At 42.7% G+C, this 15689-nt stretch overlaps 1 protein-coding gene across 2 annotated transcripts in view; it reads left to right on the top strand.

The window, feature by feature from the left end:
- The window catches only part of stau2 (staufen double-stranded RNA binding protein 2), an 89098-nt gene that overhangs the window by 34897 nt on the left and 38512 nt on the right, over positions 1-15689 (top strand). For both annotated transcript variants that reach the window (XM_073488874.1, XM_073488873.1), the window contains exons 8-12: positions 21-233; positions 662-799; positions 5197-5325; positions 7814-7871; positions 15124-15485. In XM_073488874.1, the coding sequence (XP_073344975.1) occupies positions 21-233; positions 662-799; positions 5197-5325; positions 7814-7871; positions 15124-15485 (900 nt within the window). The remainder of the gene's footprint in view (positions 1-20; positions 234-661; positions 800-5196; positions 5326-7813; positions 7872-15123; positions 15486-15689) is intronic.

Genomic DNA, 15689 nt, shown 5'->3' on the forward strand with positions numbered 1-15689 from the left:
TCCTGTATCTTCCCCCCCAGGTGTTAAAGGAGAGTGGCCCCCCGCACATGAAAAGCTTCCTGACCCGCGTCACCGTTGGGGAGTTCTCCGCTGAGGGCGAGGGCAACAGCAAGAAGCTCTCCAAGAAGCGTGCCGCTCTGTCCATTCTGCAGGACCTGAAGAAGCTGCCCTTCATCCCCGCTGTGGAGAAACCCAAGACGCACTACAAGAAACGCACCAAGACCATCCTCAAGGTATTGCAGATGGGCTCCGGGCATAGAGACCTGATGTGTTCAAATGCGGAACGCTTTTGATGCACTCAAGGCACCTTGGAGTCATCTTAGAGATGTCACAATACACTCAGCGTGGCAGAATTATTCATTGTCACCATTTTAATTATTTGACTGAAAACTTTGTAAAAGTTGACAGCGCCAGTGCCACTGACATTCAAAAAATGTGTGAAATACGATATTGTGAGATTCTTTTCCGACTAATTTCCTGTGTCCTCCATATCTTCTTCATCTAACCATTGCAGATGACCAATTTCCGTTCACTCATATGCAGTACTATTGTATATTACTATCAGTAAAGCTCAGTAAACAGGTGCAGACGATTGTTATGATATGATAAAAGAATGCTATAATTCGAATTGACCATTGTGTGTCTCATCGTTTTGTCCCAGACGGGACCAGATTATGGCCAGGGCATGAACCCCATCAGCCGTCTGGCCCAGATCCAGCAGGCCAAGAAGGAGAAGGAGCCCGAATACCTGCTGCTCTCTGAAAGGGGGATGCCCCGACGCCGGGAGTTCATCATGCAGGTAAACAATGGTTTCTTTTGACGTTCTCCTCATTTTCTCATCATTGTCACTTTTCTTATTACATGTGCGCCGCTACAAGAAACAAACTTTCCTTCAAGAGATTTGTTGTAAGTTTTAGCTCATGCAGTCAATCTAAATGAAGTGGGGAAGTGGGAGTGAGATGGAGAAGGGTGAAAGGATGGGGATTATGTATGCAGAGGAGGAAGAGGAGCTTAACTATCACATGCTGAAGTTCATTCACACGTCGTGTCTACATAGCATGAGCAGCAGCAGAGCCGTCTGTCACTACGCAGGATGTGTTTAGGTGCAGAATTGAGTGTAGGTCACCAGCTGTTTGGCAACTCTCAAAGCCCAACACACATCACTGTAGTGATGAGAGTAAAATAGATGTAACTCCTGTGTGAATATGCCGTAATGGACAAATCAAAGGATCAGTGAATATTCTTGAGAAGTGGAAGCTAAAGAGCAGGTATACTCCAGACTACAGGCTAAAGGCAAGCCAGTGGCAGAACAAGAAGAAACCTCCTTCTGTCTGGCCAAAGGCATCCAGCAGCAGCATTATATAACCTCTTTACACTAGAACACGAGTTTCTTAGTTTTCTCTCGGGACTCTTATCTAGTTTCCTATTTCAGTCATGTGTGTTGTCCCAGTTCAATCCCGCGTACAATTTACAAACCTCATGTTGTAGTAGAAAGCCCGAGACAGTTGCTGTTCTTTCTGTTTACGATGTATGTATTCTCGTTTAGTTGACGTATTCCTTGTAATCTCTTGAGACTGAAGTACATCTAGTCCCAGAAACTTTAAGACTTTTACTCAAGAACTTTTCATATAGGTGACATTCCCTTTTACAAGTGGAATATTTAACATGATCTTTACTTTTATGACTTTTAGGAACTTTCTACATCACTGAGTATTAATGATGAGTGTCCAGGCAAATATCCACTTCGTGCTCTGCACTACTTATCAAAGCTCAACAATTTAAATTTAGCTCTGGACCACTCTTTATGGAGTAAATGATTTATAATTCAATTGGAAATTCTCTTCTGTGCTCTATTAGAGACTTGGACCTGCCTCCCACTCAACCCCCTCCCTGCTCCTCTCTCATCCTCCCGGTTCCCTCTTGAAAAGTTCTGTTGGATATTCATTATTTTTATAGCGTGCATATTAAGCTCAGAATAGATGAACATCCGTCTTTATGGCCCGGTTTTCCCTGATTGAGCAGCCAACTGTTTTACACTACTAAATTGCCCTTTCAAGCTGTTTTCGAGTACAGAAAGCCCACTAACTGTCTTCTGGTACAGAAAGATATTAGAATGTGGTCTGTGTAGTCAGGAACTCGTATTCATTAACAGAAAATGTCAGCTCTTGCAACCTTTAACCCTTAACTTAGTTATGGAGGATTTGCTGTTTATCACTAATCCAGTAAACAGAACAGCGGGGACTTTGTATGGAGAAAGACTCTCATCAGATACCACAGTTACAGTTTCAGAGCTGCTTGAAGTATTTGAGGTCATGCATAAAAGAGCCACAACATTTCAAATAAACATGAAAACAAGTTATGAAATTTTGTCAACTCATTCGTTACAGTTGAGATCTGGCACTAGCACATTCCTCTTGGTCTGCCTTTGGTTAGTTCTGCTTAGTTTTTAACTGAATCTGGCATTGCTTGACTATTTTTTTATCACAATGATGTTACAGTGTACAGCTCTACAGTAAAAGCTGCCATGCTAGTCTTTTTTAGTACACTCACATGCATGATAATAATACAGTTCATACAAAATTAGAGGGGAAAAAAAGGCTTCATTTGGAATTGGCAGTGTTGTCAAAAGTACCCAAGTCATACAAAGATATCATTTTGTTAAACCCAATTGAATAGTACCTGAGTTAAAGTCTCAAAGTATCTGATATTAAACCTTTTTTCAATATCAAAAGTAATTTTTTGACAATAAATACACTTAAGTATCAAAAGTACAAATAAAATCTAGCATATATTTAAATCAATGTGGTGGTGTGTGATATCACTGGTTTCTTTTCCGATCCAATACCAAGTAAAACTGATACCAAAACGATACCGATACTCTGTCCAAAAGCCTAATAAAACGGCATTCAATAGTTTTAACATTTCAGGGAACTCCTGTTGTTCGAACATCAGCACAAAAACTGAAGCCTAGACAGACATGAATCACTTTCCCTCAGTCAGTGACATCAATAAAAGTCACCAATGGCTTCATCCTCAGTCTCTCTGTATCTGGATAATGCCTGCCATTGTATAACTTCACCATATTCTGTATTGCAATTAAATCTCAGATGCTTAACAGGGTTTGTGATGTTGCCACAGTATGTCACAGTCCTCACTTACACATCACATACAGCGTCGCTGCTGTTCTGAGGACTAATAGACTCTGCACATGACAGCGGTTGCCGTCAGTCTTCATCATTCACTCTCTGTCAGAGGCGCCTTACACATTTATAGAGCCGTAGTTCGCACATGACAGGTGGAAGAGAAGGTAGTTCCTGTCAACTGGGTATTATTTAGACTAAATTATGGTCATATCGCAGTTACTTTCTACTGTGTCCCTGTTGGTGGTATAATACACATTTACCCTAAATTTCTGAGGTTAGATATCAAGCTTTTAATATGAAAATCAATCCCAGAACAGAGGGATCGGATGTATATTGATATTTCTGTATTGATCCGCACACTACCAGTTCTACTGTATGTTATGAGTCGACCGATTCTCGGCCTGGGCGATTGTAGGATTCGATATTCATCATGTTTCTGATTATTATTGGCATCAGCATCTTTTTATCCAATTATGAAAAATAGATTATTTAAAAAATGCACTGCTTTGGCTGCGATGCAGCTTGCAGTCTGAAAAGTAGCTAGTAATTAAAGATACCAAATATATGTATTTAAGTATAAAGTGCAAAATTTGTGTGGAATTATTACAGTAAGTAGCAATAGAAATTGGAAATAGTCAAGTAAAATACAAATACCTCAAATTTGTACTTAAGTACATTCCATGATGATTGCAGAAATACTGTGTTGATTGCCCAAAATATTTACAGCTGTGCAAAACTTGCAGGGATTGGCAATCTCAACATGGCAACTTCCTGAGGGATGTTTATTCATGTTATTCGTAAACTGTTTATAGATTTTGTCTGCAGAGATTCAAAAATATGCGATATCTAACTCGGAAGGACTGTTGCACAACTTTTATTATAAGTGGCAATATGAAGATTTAGAATTGGTTAATTAGTTTGTTCCTTCTCTTGGTTGTTGTTTCTTCTGTTTACGTGTAAGTCCAGCCACGCTCAGCAGTCTGTTACCTGCATAGCACAGCTGCCGTAGTCCATCTTAATTTATGCGCAAATGTTTTAACTGCGCTTCTCTTTGTCTCCCTCTTCCTACTCGTCCTCCTGTGTCCGTCCCTCTCAGTCAAACTCTCGCTCTTTGTTTCTCTTTCCGTAATCCTCTTCTTTCATAAGAAGAACAGAGCTTCTCTTAGCATCGGGCAGTAATTCAGCCTCAAACCTATTCTCCATGCCTCTTTGATACACACATAAGGCCCTGCATGTGTGTGTGTGTGTGTGTGTGTGCGTGTGTCTGTGTGTGTGTCTGTGTGTGTGTGTGTGTGTGTGTGTGTGTGTGTGTGTGTGTGTGTGTGTGTGTTTTCCTTTTGTGCAGTCCACTCACTCTTCTAAAATTTCCACATTGTTTCCCTCAGTAAGCAGCAGGGCTCAAATGAGTCTCTGTTTTCTCGTCTTTTTTTTCTGAACCCATCACGAGTTACAGGAAAAAGGCTCCAACGAGTTTTTACACATTTTTTACAAATGAGTGATTGTGTTTATTTTTAGCATTTTGGTGATTTATTAAGGCTTTGCTTCTTATTTTAAATTGTTGTTGCCCACTTGAAGCATTCAGACGAGCACTTAGTGAGCATGTCAGACTGCTTTGAGCGAGTGCACCGAGGCCTCGCTGTTCACAGGCTTTGGCTCCCAGAATGTTATTTGTAGAGTGTAATTGTCTGTTTGCATAACATAACGACGTCTGATATTCTCTTGGAAATATCTGCTTACATTCTGTGTAGACAGATTTAATGTTTTGGGATCACTGAAAAACAAACACTTCACTCGGAGGCCTTTTGTTGCGATGTAAAATCGCACGGCTGACTCGGCTCAAAGTGTTCTCGGCTGAAAGGGAACGAAAGTGTGACAGGAAGCGGGAAGTAGTGAGAAAAGTGTTTTCATTCAGTGATTCACTGTTAAATTATGTTAGTTTCTGTTCAGCCATAATATTCAACTTTGAATCTGAAAGTAATATAATTCTGGATGTCTTTAATCTCATAGCTTTCTGTGTCTTTCTGTGCATGCCTTTGCATCCGTGCACATGCAGGTGAAGGTGAATAATGAGGTTGCCACGGGAACAGGACCCAACAAGAAGGTGGCCAAGCGGAACGCAGCCGAGGCGATGCTCCTGCAGCTGGGATACAAGGCCTCCACAGTCCCTCAGAGCCCCACCGAGGTACGAACTCTACTTTCCTCTCCTGCTTACACTAACTTATATATTTCAAAGCCAGTTTATGTACATGTCAGAATCAGAATTGGCTTTATTGGCAGGGTATGCATGCACATACGAGGAATTTGAATCAGGTTTTGCATTGCTCACAGTGTACTTAGATAGAAATAGACATACAACTAAGAACAAGGACAACATAAACTCAACAAATAAGTTAAGATAAAGAATAAAGAATGGTGAATGGTTCAGGACATTACTGTACAGTAATGTGTGAAGAAAGTAGGTGTATATACAGTATATTTAAAAACACCAATGGTCAACACCATAAAGAGTATACACCTGTACAAATCAACTGTTCTGTATGTTGTTGACATAAAGGTTTACTGAATAAATAAAATAACTGTTCGTTGCGGCTCTAATATTAATTATTACGCCTCTGAGGTATTTTAACATTAATTTATGTGACTCACAGTGTTAAATGTAAATCACAGTTGATGCATACCACATACTATAGAGAGACAATACAGTAAGTAGGCCACTGCAGGAGGTTTAAGCACGAGTGTTCCTACAATTGCAGAAACACGCACACACTGAGGTGTATATAGGACGTCTTGCAATCAGTATTCCAGCCACGCTTGCAGCAGGGCAGCAGGCTACCTGTCCAGCTGTAAGCTGAAGGATTACATAAAGAAATTCTCTGCAGCGCTCCCTTTCGGTCTACATGCTATCTGATCTGGACAGCACCGAGCAGGATTCCATAAATACTGATTCTCAGATTTATCACGAGTTCCAGTGCTGCTGACCTGTTATGCAACCTGTTCGTCTCCTCTGAACCGAACGTGTTTTGCAAGCAACCATTGATCTCCATCATCTTTATTCACCTCATTGGCTTTTGAGCTCAGGGGAGCAGATTCAGATAGAGATGATGTTACATAACCAGGCTCTCTGCAGAAAATTCATCGCTCCCAAGACAGCTCATTAGTTAGATATGTGCTGCTGCATATATCTTATTCAGACAGCAATGCCATATAGCTAAAGGATGACACATTGCTCTTATCAGAATGACTGTGGACTTGTTTTCTCTAAAGACAACACAACCCAGTTTGCAGTCAATATTTTCCTTCATGGTGATACTTAAAAGTCAAGTCAATAATATGATAATGATAATTACCAAGTTCTCATGGTCGAAACAATAAGATAACCAATAACAAAAACATTTTTGTTTTTTTAAAAGAAGTTCATCATCGGTAGTTTATGCACACCTGAAGTTGTAGTGAGGAAAGATGGACGATTCTTCTTTGATCCTTCTTTTCCTCTTTCTTCTTCTTCTTCTTTTTCTTTGCATTCTTCTTCTTTTTCTCCTTCTCCTTCTTTTTCTTTATCTTCTTCTCCTTCTCCTCCTCCTACTTTTCCTGCTTCTCCTCCTCCACCTCCTTCTTCCTCCTCTTCTTCTTACACCACCTGCTGTATTTAAAAGCATACATACTGCACTTTCCAAATCAATGAAAGTAATATTTATCAGATAATATTTCACCCATTTGACGAATAGCAGATCATATGAAATTTTATAATATTAGATAATTAGGATAACATAACTCGTCCTGATGTATATTGTGCATCCCTAATGGTTACCTCTAACAAATTTAGTCTTTGAAAGTATGGAAACACTCCAGTTGCATGTGTCGACAAGTTATCACATTTCTTTTTGCGTCATTGCATGCTTTATATGTTAGCCCTTTAAACTACCATGTTATGATGTCTAAGGTGTCAGATTAATGAGAGCCTGCCGTACTGGAAATAAGCAGTCTCACTGTTTAAGCTGATTCCTGGCAAGAGGTGAGACCTTTTCTGGTAACACTCAAGGCCGAATATTTAGACAAAAGGGAGTTAGTGGCTGATAGATGGCTTTGCATTGGAAAACATCTCTATTAGACCTCTCACTAGATCCTCAGACGACCCCAAGCTCCGTGGAATGATTAGACGGTGTTTGTTAAGCTAAGGTTGTCTCTCTTTAGATCTCTCTCTTCCTTTCCTGTTTCCCTTTCTGTTGGGAGCTCTGTTGTGCTACATTCCCACCGTGGGATTGTGGGTGATCTGTGGAAAAAGTGTGAAGAGACTTGGGTGGGGGTTAAAACAAATGCAGCCTGGATTTGTTTACAGCCATGTCACACACATCAGAAATGATTTGTTTTTCAGTTTCACACACGTGTGTTTGTGGCTGTGTGTGTTTGTGCAGGCGGACACGCATACCACAGCAGAAGTACCACATTGAATAGGAGCCTTTTTTACTTACCAAACACTGACAACCCCCCTAATTAAGTAGCTGGCCTAGACAGACACTAGGCTCCTTAAGCATCCCCTCCTGTGAGCGTTCGTCTCTTTGTGGCCCAAACAGTAGGAAGGAACTCGTCTGACATGCGTGAAGAAGCTGTCTGTTCAAGAATCTACATCTCTCTTACCTCCCCCTTCTCTCCTTCTCTCCGCATCACTACAGATGGACAACAAAGGCTGGAACGGACAAAAGGCGTCATTTACCGAAGCGACAAGTAACAGTGAGTATCGGCACGTCTCCCCGTGTCTCTTTCCATTTCCTTCTCCTCCTCCTCTCCGGCTCTCCATCGCTCCCTCCATCCCGCAGGTGGTTTTAGCTGCCGAGATGGCCCGGCGTTTAATCTCTGTGACTGGTCAATGGGCTTCTGACTGTCAGCTTAATCGGCCGTGCGTCCTCGTGGGGAGCCTGCGAATTCAGGCTCATTCACACAGGCTTACAGGGCCGGCACACTGAGGCCCTCCGGGGAGTCCCCCCACTGCCTTCCTGTGCAGAAAAAAACGTAGCCTTTCACTCAGGATTAACACACAAGAACACTGGAGCGCGGATGCACACACACATACCCATAATCCTGCACACACAAAGATGCAAAATGGTGTGGCAGGTTATATGATGATAAGATATAAGTATATATATGAAGCAAGATATATCTCATGTAGCTGTATGTCTCTTTCAAATACCAGCTGTAGACAAAATAAGATAAAGATCTTATGAAAAAGTACTGGAACTTTGAAAAAACATAATCATCAATAACACCTCTACAAAGGTAGTTTAAATTACTGTATGTAGGACTTTATATAGTACTGTACTGTATTTTTATCATTTCCCCTTCGGATTAGCTTGAGGCTGCTGTTTATCTTTGTTGATTAAGTTTGCAGCTCACGGCACATGGTGCCACGGGTTAAGAGGCAGCTCTTTTTTATCCCCTTTTGGCCAAAGCCAAGTGCTGGTTCGGAGTTGGTTCAACTTGCGAACCTTTTAAGAACTCTTTTGCTTTCCATGAGCATGAGAGCCACCGTAGAGTCACATCATTCAGTCACTGTGTACGCCTCCAATTTCCCAGCATTGCTAGGAACAACTATGGCGGACTATATCGACTCTTTACAAGGGTTGTTCCTGGCTTTGCATGCCTACATTGGCATCCAAACACGACTGGTCCTCGGACCACTGTTGCTTTGATTTGGTGTCTGTAGTATACAACTTTTGTTTATTCTCCTGTGGATAAGTCAAAACAAGCTACACTAGCACGTTTTTTTAAAAATTGAGCTCATAAGCCGTTTTAGTTGTTCCTTGGTCACGATAACCCTGCCCCAGCCTGTGACTTAAGTGGTTCTGTGTTCTAGACCAGCAAAATGTTTGTGTTGGTCTGGAAACAGTTCTCCTGGTCGAGAGCCAGAGTATGCACTGGCTTCAGACCAGCACCTGAACTGACTTGATTGAAAGGGTAATTTGACATTTTAAAACATTTAAAATTTTTGCAGCCCAGACTATCCATCCTCTCTGGAGGTTTTCAGTCAGTCAGTCAGTCAGTCAGTCAGTCAGTCAGTCCACCAGTAAGGCCCATACTTGAATATCTGGACAACTATTGTTTGGATCGCCATGGAATTTTGTGCAGATGTTCATGATCCCCAGAGGATGGATGTTATTGATTTTGATGATACCCTGACTTTTCCCCTACCTTTTGGGTTTTGGTAAAACATCTCAACAACTCTTTGATGAATTGCCGTGAAAATTTGCTGCAGTTATTCATTCCACTCTCAGCATGGACTGTAATAACTAAGGTCATTCCCTACAGGCATGAAAGTACTATGTGCTTATGTTGTGTTCCAGACAACTAGAAAATTTCCAACCTCCAACCACAAAAAGTAAAATCTGTGTTCAGTTTTGGTGTCGTTCACTGGAACGCCTCAAAGGTCGGAAGTTGGACATTTCAACTGGGAAATCCCAATCTCCAACGTTGACTGGAACACAGCATAAGTGCCAGTTAGCAAATATTAGAATGTGCACATGCTAAACGAAGATGGTAAACATGGTTAACATTACACCAGCTAAACATCAGCATGTTAACATTGTCATTGTGAGCATTGTAGCATGCTGAAACTAGTTTAGATTACAGCCTTGCATTTCAAAGTGCAGATTACCAGACCCTTTTTATCACTGACAAATGTTGCTATAGCTTCAGGTAATGCAGCTACAGTGTATAAGATCCCCACTTGCTGAAGTAAGCTGACAGCAACTTGTTTACTTAACAGGCATCTGTTCATGTGCCTCTGACAGAGGTGAAACCAGATGCAGTCATGAAAAGACAGCCTCCTCAGTCATCATCTCATTTGGAAAAGAAAATCTCTACTTATGTACTTTTTTAACTGTAGACAAACATCAAATAGTTTCATGACAGGATTTATAGTATGTATGAACTTACATGGGAATGTGATGGCCTTATGGGACGCTTCATTTATAGAGGGGGATAGGTCTCATAACTAAAAAGCATAAGGATGCAATTTTGTAGGAAACAGCTGCTCTCTATCAGCTGTATCTGTTGTCAAGTTGGCCGTCTTGTCTGTAATCAAAATAAAAACAATAAAAAAAGCCATCTTTTCACCAAAGTCAAACATTATTTCAAGACTTGACATCTATTTTCAGTGTCTGGTCTCCAGAGTCTAGAAGCAATGTTATTTTTCCGTTTACTCCACATGGTGTGGGAGTTATTAGTTAATATTTATTACAGGTGTAAAAATGCAAAACTTCATCGTCATGGCGTTGCTTAAGCTGATTTACGTGCATCGTAATATCTGAGCGTGATTTGTTGTGATGGCCCAGCTCGATAAAAGGACGCGCTGCAAGCAGTCTCACTCTGGATGCCAGCAAAGTAAATGCCAGCAGCTTGAGAAAGAGCAGTTTCTGGGACAAATGAACAGTGTGTGAGTTGTGGAGCAGCAGAGTGGAAAACAAACAGATAGCCTTATTAGATCCGAATGTGCTGTCGTCACTCGGCCCTAATGGAGGCTTTTGGCAGGGCTGAGGTGCTCTGACATTGGGTATCCAGCTTCAGTCCGGAGAGGAGAATGACTGTGATGTTTCAGCTCTCTCATGTTGAAAAGTACAAAACAGATTGGTAAGACTAATCACTCACTTTTGTGTTTGCTCATTGCTGGTTCAGATGAGATCTGAGCCCTTGCCACAACTTATATAGCTCTCACATGTGTGATTTAGTCCAATTTTCTGAAAGATATATCATCTAAATGATGTTTACAGATAAATGATTGTTCTCTCGGATAAACTATTTTGGTGGTTGTGGTTTCTATGGTAGCTCAAGCTCCAGGAGTTGCCCAATACCTCCAGAGCAGAGCCCCCTGGGAAACAAAGTCTATTCCTATTGTTGGCTTGGAGTGTGCCTTTGGTCCGGTGCCATTCCCACTCATAGTTTATCTCACACTCAGCGTGAGGCTTAACTATCTGCTAATTACCTCTTTAAAGTTGCCCAAACCACACAACACTCACACGACGCTAATGTCTGAATAATGTTTATTGCATAAACACCATTTACAACTTATTCAAACAGATACAGCTGGTCTCAGTTTTCTGTGTTTCTGCAAATACTGAATGGAAGATGTTTCGGGTTTGTCCGTTGTTTTGATTGACGATGCAGTTTATTGAGTCGAAGTGAAAATAACTAAATCGGTTTACAGAACTCAGTAAAAGCTCTCTGGCTTCAGAGTTATTGGTACATCTTTTATGTGATAAAACATGTAGTTTCTGCTAAATTGTGTTTTTTTTAGAGAAGAAAATAGTTGTTTGTCTTGAGTTATAATTCCTCCTCCTTGTTGATGTTTTCACAGTCAGCTCTTGACAGACTTTACAAGTGTTTAAAATACTGAAGCTGTTACACAGCTAAGTTCCTTTTCCCTATTAAAAACATTTTACAGGGATTTTAAAGTTCAAGTGAACGCCAGCTGACAGTCCTGTTTTTGCTGACCTTGTGTGGATTAACTTCTCACCTCGCTGCAGTGCTGTAGACAGTACTCCTTTTTTGGTACTCCGTTTTGGTACACTGCAACATCATTGTTGGCTGTGGTTACAGATGCAGCAGATTCAGATAAAGGTATCCAGGTATTATTTAATAACTTTACAGTTCCAAACCTCAAGATTTCAGATTGCTAACCACCGTGCCACTGTTCCACCATGTCGTCATTCAACACCACAACTGCTAGCTAGCTGGCTTTGTCCATGGTAACCAAGGAAGCATTTGGCTGAATATCACTGGTTAACATGAAAACTTAAACTGAAACACCAGCTGTGTAGCAGTGCCCTTGCCTTACTAAAGTCTGAGCCTTGCAGCCTCTAATTTGAGTAAAGTTTTAACAACTTGGTTGCTTATTTTCCCCTTAAATTATATAAGTCAAAGTTTACTCACCGCTAGCCTACTTCATTCACTGAAACCCTGCTATTCATGCTCAAACCCAATTGGCTCAAAGAACGTCAGATCAAACCAAGTCAATGTATCAAACCTGCCCCACAGTAGATAAACAGTTGTGATTGGTTAGTCACAATCAGTCTGAATAGGAGGGGGCGGACACATCTGCCAGAGCAAATGTAACATGAATTTGCAGATTCATCTAGTTTCCAGGCTACTATTGTTAAAGAAACAATGAAGAAATTTTATTTAATTCAATGGGCGCCTTCTTGTAGTCTGGTATCCAGTTGTTATAATACATCCATGATTTGTTTACAGTGCGCCTCAACAAATCGTGGGCTGAGAGGATTCATATCGTCACATTGTCAACATCGCCCGTGATTGAATTTTGTCTTTTGCTTTATGGGAATTGCGTGCATCCATCGACTTTTGTCTTATGTTTATTGTGAATCTCTTTGCGCCTGGGTATGTAATTTAAATCCTGTGCGGGAAAGGCGGACCCGGCAGTAACAGTAAAAAAAAAACAACAACAAAGAATCGCTTACAGGATGCAATGAATAATGTCTTTCTGAAAAAAAAGTATGAAAATGATTACAATGGTGTGGTAAATTAACATCCAGAAACTGGGTTAGTCGTGTCATAGTGGCCGGTTATACAAGAGCTAATGTACCCACTGTTCTCTACAATGCTGTCGTCAGCCAGCTACACTCAACATAAAAGCACATCGCTGCATTATCTGCATTATGTAAGGCAAAGTGGAAGAAAATAGGTAAATGTGTCACAGGCTGTTCACTCATGGCTCTGTCCTTCCTTTCCTGCTCTTCCACATAAAACACACACACCCCTCAAGCACCCACAGACACTCATTGTATTTGTGTATGTGTGTGTGTGTATTGAAGTCCTGTCCTTTGCCCTGTGTGAGCCGTGGGATGCAGTGCTACAACAAACAGGGTGGCTTAGAAGACAGGAAGGGAGTGTAGAGAGAAAGAAGAAAAAGAAGTAAGAAGAGAGTGATTTTTCTCCCTTCTATTCCCATGGGTATTGCAGCAGGGCTTTTCACTCGAGTTGCCACATTTCATTTCCTGCTGTGCATATTTGTGTGTGCGTGGATGTGTGTCTGTGCGTTGTGTGCATGTGCGAGCTATGTGAGGGTCTTGCTCCACCGTGGTGATTTATAGCGGCGGGCTCCGGCCCTATCTGTTTTCGATCAGTCTCATGCTTGGCTCTGGCTTCCCTCCAGCGCTCCCCTGGCCCACCGGACGCCGAGTCTGGGTGGGACCCCTCCAAAACTGCCTGGAACCAGCACCACAAACACACACTCTCCCTTTTGCTATTTCAATCCCCACTCCTCAGCCCTCACTCTTCTCCCCTCTCCAACGTGTTCCCACTTCATGTACACAGTTTCACAATCCCTACCCGACATCCTCACGCACAAACACACTCCGTCACTCATACTTATTCACTCTCTCTCTCTCCTCCGTCCCCCCTTTTCTGTTGCTGTCACGCTCTCGCTTGCCATCAGCTGACACCGGCTTGAAGCACTCAATCACATGCAAACATGCAAACATCCTCACAGGCACGCCCACACACACTTCGGCAGACAATCACACACACTCGCATGGATCGCATTCACTGCCTTTTCCCAGCCCCTACCACCACCACCAGTATTCTGTGTCCACAGCTGATGTCATGTTGGCTAACACCTTTCATTTTTTGTGATAGATTCTGAATGCACAGGCCTGCGAGTTTTACTTGCGTAAATTCAAATTAAAGTTGTCATCATGATTGGGAGGAGGGGGGGAAAAATCTGAGCAGTTGTGTCATTGCTGGCATGGGGCAGTTTGTTGTAGTATGAGTAATAAGTCCTGGATTTCATTGCCGTTTCCTTCGGCTTCTCTGCTCTTCTGGAAAGGAACGCAAACTTCATTGTTCATAATGGGAAATACTGTCTGCAGGTTCCCAGAAACCTTAGACCGAGTGTCTGTCTTTGTATGTGTGTATCTATGTGTGATGGTAATGTTAACTCAAACAGGAAGTGGCCTGTCAGTCATGCGCTCACTCCAGCGCTTTCTCCCAGCTGTTGGTCCATACGCACACACAAACAAGCACACACAGACGAAAGCCCTGACACACACACGCACACACAGCTGGTCTTCCTGTCTCTGGTGACCTTGGCTGGGCTTCGGAGGCTCCGCATGGTTTTCACATCCACTCATCTCCACCTCGCCTTCCATCTGAACTGGTTCCCAGCTCATCTCTCTTTATCCTTTCTCTCCCTTCGTCTTCCTTCACATCTCATTTTCTTTCCTTTCACTTTCACCTCAACCGCAAAGTGATGAAAGTATTGATCCTAAACCGGTCAGTGTTTCCCGCTTCCACCTGTCACGACAATTTCGGGACAGTGATGTCAGAGTGAAGGAGGCCAACATAAACGACTGAGATTTGTCCAAGCGGTCTGGATCGGAACACAGTCTTGGAGCGCTGTTGTGCTCAGCTGGACCAAAAAGTTGGTCAGAGGTGCCGCAGATCCAAATTGCTCCCTTCGTTTCCCAGAGCCACCGAAATATTCCCACAAGAACCTTGATCTGAGACCCAACCTGCTTCCGAGATTCTCTTGGGCCTGCGTTTCAAAGTGAAACAGGATGCCGCTTAGCTGACAGCGCTGTTTCCCATCAATGATGAAGTCATAGCGGCTCTGTTGATATTGGTAGATGCTCCGTTTGTGTCTGTGTGTTTGTGTTTGAGGAAGAGAAAGAGAGAGGCTGTGTGTCTGTTTCCCAGCAGACACTTTGATAGTGCTCGGGGGTGCCAAACCACATGAAACTGTCATCTACGTTCAGTGATGGAATGCCAGTTTGGGAGCCAGCGCACACGCTTGTGACACACACAAACACTCACACACATGCACGCACACACACACGCACGCACACACGCACATACCCACCCTGGCATTGTTGGGTAGTGAGAGACAGAGGAATGTGTCTGCAAATCATTTCAGTGGTCAATAATCAGAATCATAACAAGCCTTTTTCTCTCTTCTCTCTTCCTTGAACCACTCCAGCCCAGAAGGGTCTGCTCCACCTCAGCCCCGACGTCTACCAGGAGATGGAGGCCAGCAGGAAGCAGGGGGGCAGCGCTCAGGGCCCCGGCGGCAGCAGTGGTGGCTCCGTCAACTACATGGCATCCAAAGACATGGGGCCCTGCTCCGCACCGTTGCCCCCAGGACACCCTCCGTACTACAGCGGCTCAGCCTCCTCTCCCAGCCCGACCGCTACAATGGCCAGGGAGCTGCTGCTTAACGGTCAGTCACCCACAGCCGACGCCTCCCTGACCATGAAGGGGAAGAACCCGGCCCTCGCCTGCGGCGTCTCGGTGCAGCCTGCACAACAGCTGGACTACCTGGCTCGCATCCAGGGCTTCCAGGTAAGACACTTCAAGGATGTATTTATATTCAGAAAAAGGTCTAAAATTTATACATTTAATGGAAATTCAAGTATCATACAACCTGGCCCCTACTTCTTTAGTTGTTGCCAATATTTCCTACTGGTAAGAAGTAAACTGCTGAGAATTGGAAATGTTATTTATTTATTTATCCTTATTTTCTTGTCTCTGCTGATTTGAAGTGGA

Source organism: Pagrus major, chromosome 19 (genome assembly GCF_040436345.1).
Source record: "Pagrus major chromosome 19, Pma_NU_1.0".
Lineage (NCBI taxonomy): Eukaryota > Metazoa > Chordata > Actinopteri > Spariformes > Sparidae > Pagrus > Pagrus major.